At 36.9% G+C, this 6379-nt stretch overlaps 1 protein-coding gene across 10 annotated transcripts; it reads left to right on the top strand.

The window, feature by feature from the left end:
- Positions 1-1125: 1125 nt before the first annotated feature.
- LOC122304169 lies at positions 1126-4083 on the top strand. 10 transcript variants are annotated; one of them, XR_006240943.1, is made up of 7 exons: positions 1126-1964; positions 2184-2266; positions 2451-2459; positions 2551-2605; positions 2733-2953; positions 3045-3096; positions 3392-4083. XR_006240943.1 is itself a non-coding variant. In XM_043116259.1 (6 exons), exons 1-6 carry the CDS (start codon positions 1685-1687, stop codon positions 3449-3451), a joined length of 597 nt encoding a protein of 198 aa, XP_042972193.1. In that variant the 5' UTR covers positions 1128-1684; the 3' UTR covers positions 3452-4083. The 10 variants fall into 10 exon arrangements, 1 of the variants encoding a protein (XP_042972193.1); XR_006240946.1 differs by having other exon boundaries at positions 2184-2459; positions 2733-2803; positions 2903-2953; XR_006240950.1 differs by lacking the exon at positions 2451-2459.
- The last annotated feature ends 2296 nt before the right edge of the window (positions 4084-6379 follow it).

Here is a 6379-nt window from a genome sequence, read left to right as displayed (position 1 = left end):
TGCAGATACAATTTGGCATGTGTTTTGATTAAGCTAACTGTCAATTCTGTTTTTATTAAATCACAACTCTTTATAATCTTCTATATTTTTTGTAATTTGATAGTTGACATATTTTTAGGGAATTTACATTTATCAAACTGGTTTCCTCATCAATCCGCCAAAGGGGGAGATTGTAAAGGAAAAAATTGGTTAGAATTAGATGAGTAAATGATAAAGCTTATCTTATCATATTATTTATTATTGTTAGATGAATGTAAAAATAATTATTGATTTATATCTAAACAATGCTGAGCCTATCTAGAAATTTTAGGAGCTGTTTAGATAAGTCCCTGAAGTCAAAATCGAGTTCTAATAGTTTTGCACTTATCCAGAAGAAATCTGAACAAGAGTTTAGTCTATAACAGAAGAAATTATCACGAAATGTTAGCAGTCCGTCAGGACGCGTTTTCGCGTCTGTTGCTAACTGTCAGCAGAGTCCTACTGCGACTAGACCTCTTTTCAGACTTTCTATTTAAAGGGATTCGGTTTTGTATCTTTTCAAGTATCTGGAGCCACGAATTTTAGAGAGGAGATTTTGAGCGTTTATGAGAGAAAATTCACTTGAAAATTTTCATGGGATTTTTCATATTTTCTTGAGTGTAATCGTGCTTTGAGGGTAAAGCAACATCGATTGGATTTTAGCCTCTGGAATTCCAGAAGGGAAGTCAACATTTGAAAATCGCCAGAGGTTCTAGCTGCTACTGTGGTAGAAGACAAACTGGTCGTTTGTCTAGGCAAGTAAGAGTCAAATTGCAAAGGTTTTGTAATTGATTATTGCTTGTAATTGTTCTTTAAATAATAAGATTGACTTTCCTAAGTTTGGCTGCCCCGTAGGGTTTTACCTTTAAAGAGTTCTTTAAAAGGCTTCCTTTCGTAACCAATCGTTGCGTCTTGAAAGTTTGATTATTAATTTTAAAATATTTGATTCGTTTCATAATCTTGATAATTGAGATCTAACTTATTTGTTCAATGAAATTAGTAGATAATTTCGTGGTTTTACGGGGGTATGTCGGGAATTTCATATAGTATTTACCATGGAACTGAAGGAGATCCTAGCTTATATGCCCCCTCATCTGCAATGCCACTCAAGTCTAATAGGTCTCTTTGTATGTTGGAAGCTCGCGACAAGTCACAACCACATGGTTAGCTCAAACCTATATTATTCTTTTTTCTTTTGGCCCTTCGTTCTTGCTTCGGGAAAAATTTTGTTCTTGAGCTTCTAGACCCTTCTTCTTCTGACTTTCTATGTGAAGCAATGGTAACTACTTCAACCCTAAAGCTGGAGAACTTCTTTGAAGGTGCTACCATGGGGACCCATCACTATGAAAGCAATGACAGAGAAGCTATGGCTCTGAGCTTAGACAGCATGTTTTACAATCAGATGCCAGGCCATGAGGTCAACAACCAAAATTGCCTGGACCATTTTGATTAGAGCTCCAGGCTCCAACAGCCATAGCAAATTCAAGCCCAACACTACTCGTATTACTCTGGCTTTAAAATCCATGCTATAATACTAGGGGACACAAGGGAGTCTCAGTTTGCAGATTGCAATCTCCGGCTTCCAACAATGGCAGATGATAGGGTCTCTGGCTTGAAGAAATAGATCTCAAGGACCTGTCCAGTTAATCAGTTGGGGGAACAGAAGATGATTGGTTGCCTGGGTGACAATGGTAGTGAATCTGGAGCTATCGGTGCAATGTCATGTGGCGATTTACATTCTTTAAGCTTGTCCGTGAGGTCTAGCTCCCAATCAAGCTATGTTATAGGTTCACAGCTCATCTCACCCACTGTCACTGACTATATAGGCATGGATACCAAGAAAAAAGGGCCTGAAAAGGTGGATCAAAAGCAAATTGTTCATAGGAACTTAGGAAGTCCTTGGATACGTTTGGGCAGAGAACCTCCCAGTATAGAGGTGTTACAAGGTTGGTTCTTTCCTTTTTCCCTCGTCCCCTTTTTTGTTCATTAATTGGGAATCCTGTATTATGTCTTTGTATTTGTTTCCTCTTAAACTGAAAAGCTTTCCTCTTGCTACACACTGCTCCGTAATTGTGTCGCCCGACACCGTGTCATCCTCATATTTATTCTTTATTACATATTGTTTCTCATTATTTCCTTATTTTCTGGATATTTTTATTCGTCAGGCATAGATGGACTGGTAGATATGAAGCCCATCTGTGGGACAACAGCTACAAAAAAGAAGGCTAGAGTAGGAAAGGAATGCAAGGTTTGGAAACAAGACAAATTATATAATCCTCCCCCTGTGATGTTCTTTTTTTTTAACTTTGAAAGCCTCTGCAATTATTTTTGGTCTCTTTCTATGCTTTTCCTGAACAATTCCAAGTATCACTGATCTGCGATGTTTCTTTCTTGGCCGGGGATATCATTTCCAATAAAATGATGATTCTTAGTTTATCTGGGTAAGCCCTCTAGTATACAAGGACTACATGTTAGTTAACATGTTTTGTCGTTCATTTTTTTAGTGAAGTCAATCCGAAAATTCAATTTCAGGCGGTTATGACTTGGAAGAAAAAGTAGCAAGAGCGTACGATCTTGCAGCACTCAAGTATTGGGGACCCTCTACTCACATCAGTTTCCCTGAAATGATTCTCTTCTCTTTATGTTCCACTCTGTCAAGGAAGGTTACTTTAATGTTAGTTACCTAAACTCAACCATGATGTTCCTTTTGGTAGTTGGAGAGTTATAAAAAAGAACTGGATGAAATGAACATGATCAGACAGGAATATGTTGCTCACCTAAGAAGGTCGTTTTCTTCAAACCCCCCACTCCTCTCTCCATGACGCCGCGGTGCAAGCAGTAGCATGTTTTCTGATTAGTAGATTACTCAAAATGTCCTGTGCAGGAAAAGCAGTGAATTTTCTAGGGGGGCTTCAATAAAGAGAGGAGTAACAAGGTCTTGCTAGCATGCTTTTTAGCATTATTATTATGCTTACCTTGAAAGATAGATGAAATGTAATCCCCGTTTCTGTTTTCATGCATGGCAGGCTCGGATTGGCTGGGTTGCAGGAAGCAAGGATCTTTATCTTGGAACGTTTAGTAAGTTCCTTAGAATATTGTGTTCCCTAAGTAGAAAATTCTCCCATTTTAGCTTGGAGCACGGCGTTTAAAGTTTTGTCATCTTATCGAGAGAATAATAGAGGCAAAAGTATGAGCCTTGTGGTCGAAACCCACTCTTTGAATGACTTTATTTTCAGCCACCATAAGGCTGTTGATGAGCCACTTTGAATGTTTAAACAGAACTAGTGAATTCAATGCAACCAAGCTAATCCTATTTGTCACTGATAAAAGTTACAATGGAAGCTAATTCTAGTTGTCATTCAAAACTTTATAGGTACCCAAGAGGAAGCGGCAGAAGCCTACGATATCACGGCTATCAAGTTTCGTGGGGTGAATGCGGTAACTAACTTTGACATAACAAGGTACGATGTAGAACGTATCATGGCAAGTAGTACCCTTCTTCCTGGATAAGTTGCAAAGAGACGTAAGCAGACAGGTTCCAATATGATTGAGGCTTTGGACCACCTTCCTACTGATAATAGCAACGGGGAAGCAAGTATCTCCCAGAAGAACAGTGAATGTGAATCGGAATGGAAGACGGCTGACCTCCATCAGGAAACTAATCACAAGCCACCAAAAACTGAAAGTTACAGGACCTAATTTTTCCCAGAGGGTATGATTGAATAACGGGTAGAGGACTCGGCCAATAAACGAACTCATTCGTCAAATGTTTCATCTTTGGTGACCAGCTGAAGCAGCTCGAGAGAAGGCAGCCCGAATAGAGCTTGCCTCCCAATGCTATTTGGATTGCCTACATCTTCCTCCATGTTGTTAGCTACTCTAACTGGCGCGAATTCTTGGATCCCTTCAACTCAAATGAGGCCTGCTCTCTTCATGCCACTTTTAGCAGCTTGGACGGATGCATAGACTTTGTCTTCTGATAAAACTAGCATTTCTTTTGTATGACCGCGAGGTGAATTTAATGTTTGTCATCTTTGTTGGAGGTATTAATTGGGGATTAATTGAGCTCTAGCTTTCACCTTTTCTCTCTATTTCCCCCCCTCTAAAATATCAGAAAGTTATACTTCTACACTTCGTTTAGGAAATCTTAGAAGAGATTTGAAGAGATGGTTATTATGGCTAACTGAGGTGTATAACCTACACCCATAATGAATCCTCAACTATTGAACCTTGTCGATTTGTCCTTGAATTATATAAGAGCTATTGCTTTGCGCCTTTGAGCGGGTAATCTCTTTTATCTCACCACCACCTAATTATTCACCTTTAAACATTCTATTCAACTGCTGGGAAGTAGAATCCTAAACTCATATCTCACTACTATTCAATTGGTGAGAGCTAGTCACACTACTAGTTCTAAAGTAACTACTCATAGACTAAGCAAACATCTCCAAGAATTACTCCCCGAGTCCCTCCTTCACGCTGAGGTCATGAGTATGTAGGAATAATAAAATACAGAATAGACAATAGTGAAATAATAAATTACATACCTCCTGCTATGATAATTCAAGAACAAGCAAGAGCCTAAAAGAAAACCCACTTAAAGAGAAAAAAAAAAAATATATATATATATTTGAGTAGGAAGAGGATCTTCTGCCTATGTCTTTTTATTGCCGTACTAATAGTGTACACAGGCCCTCTATTTATAGGCTAGGTTAGGGATTCTCTAATAGAGTTAGACTTGAACTATTTCTCCCATCAAGGGATATGATAAGGCTTATCCATTACTAGTTGTTCAAATGAAACTCTTAACACCTAAGTTTAAATTGAAATTTAAGCTTCTTAATAGATAAAATCTTATCAAAACTTAATAAACAAAAGTGTCACTATAAATAGAACTCTAACGGAGTCCCCTTGAAAATATTAAAAAAATAATTGTATTTATTATAAATACCATCCATTATTTTTTTTAAAAAAAATTATCAACATTTTATTATTTTTGAGCAAGCGTGATATCAAATAATTTAGGGTTTATTTGGATTCAGAAATAAAATGAGATGATTTTAGATAAAATATGAAAATTGAATAAAATATTATTAAAATATTATTTTTATTATTATTATTATTATTTTAAAATTTAAAAAATATAAATTATTTATTATATTTTATATAAAAATTTTAAAAAATTATAATGATAAAATGAATTAAGATATTTTTCCAATCCAACCATATCCTTAATGACATTAATTGATTGGAAAATATCCTCCGGGGTACGAAACTCCCTAGCCCAAGCCTTACTAATTAAGAGATGCCACTGCCGTCACCATACCGTGAAGAGAATTGATAAGCCCAATTATAGGAGCAGCAGACAAATTCCAACGTTGACGAACATGGGCTTTTGATGCGATCAAAAAAGACCTGCCCCTGGAGAATTTAAGCAAAATTGTGGGCGCGTGAGCCTAATCAAGTGAAGGGTTCTTCGGCTTCCGTCTTTCTTCTCTCCTCGAGAGTTTGTAGTACTTGGTTCAAAGAAATCTGAACCTCGCGATTATAAAATACATAATGGATTTCAATTCCAAGTCATTCCTCTAGATTGGAAAGAATGCCTTCTTGATAATTAATTATTTCGACACATAAGTCGTGACAATTAGTAAGCTGTAAAAGCAATATAGTAAGGGTGCTCACTTTTTATTATTTATTTATTTTTATAACCAACAAATTCATTCACTGAATCATAAAGTCTTTGCAATAGGTTGCTTTTATTAGACCAAATGGCCTTACTTACAAATGAAGGATAAAAATCCCAACATATCTCAATATCCTTAACTTGTCAAGCATGTCTTGCCAACTGATGTGCAGCAGTATTCCCTAGTCTGTTAACATGCAATACTTGAAACTCTTGAAAACAACTCAGCATTCTTCAAATATCACGTAGAACAAAATCAAAATCAATCATGTAGGCAATAAGATTATTCAAAGCATTCACCATAAGTAAACAATCAGTTTCAAGTATTAAATTTGGAACACCCCATTGAACACACAATTATAATCCCCTCAGCATTGTCGTGGCTTCAATAAATTTAGGGGACTCAACTTCCCTTTCCACCTTGCTACAAGCAACTAAAACCTCATCCATGTCATCTCGAAGAAGTACTCTTACCCCAGTTATCTGTTGATCATAAAAAATTACCCCATCCACATTCAACTTGCGGTAGCCTATTGGTGGAGGCATCCAAGATAGCACTTTCGTTCTCTGATTTTGTGAAGCATCAAACACTTGGACCTTCTTGAACTCAGATTTCAAAGATAAGTTGATTATTGTCTTGAGCTTTCACCCGCCATCTACACTCCAAAGTTTTGGAAC

Source organism: Carya illinoinensis, chromosome 1, assembly GCF_018687715.1.
Source record: "Carya illinoinensis cultivar Pawnee chromosome 1, C.illinoinensisPawnee_v1, whole genome shotgun sequence".
Classification (NCBI taxonomy): domain Eukaryota; kingdom Viridiplantae; phylum Streptophyta; class Magnoliopsida; order Fagales; family Juglandaceae; genus Carya; species Carya illinoinensis.
The sequence above is the reverse complement of the archived record's forward strand: the minus strand, read 5'-3'. Positions and strand labels throughout refer to the sequence as shown.

What these genes read in the sequence shown, in the direction of transcription:
- LOC122304169 (XM_043116259.1), top strand. Translation starts at nt 1,685, where the DNA reads ATGATTGGTTGCCTGGGTGACAATGGTAGTGAATCTGGAGCTATCGGT. An exon ending in ATAAAGAGAGGAGTAACAAG is followed by an intron (nt 2,954 to 3,044) that starts GTCTTGCTAGCA and finishes CATGCATGGCAG; the next exon opens with GCTCGGATTGGCTGGGTTGC. An exon ending in TCTTTATCTTGGAACGTTTA is followed by an intron (nt 3,097 to 3,391) that starts GTAAGTTCCTTA and finishes AAAACTTTATAG; the next exon opens with GTACCCAAGAGGAAGCGGCA.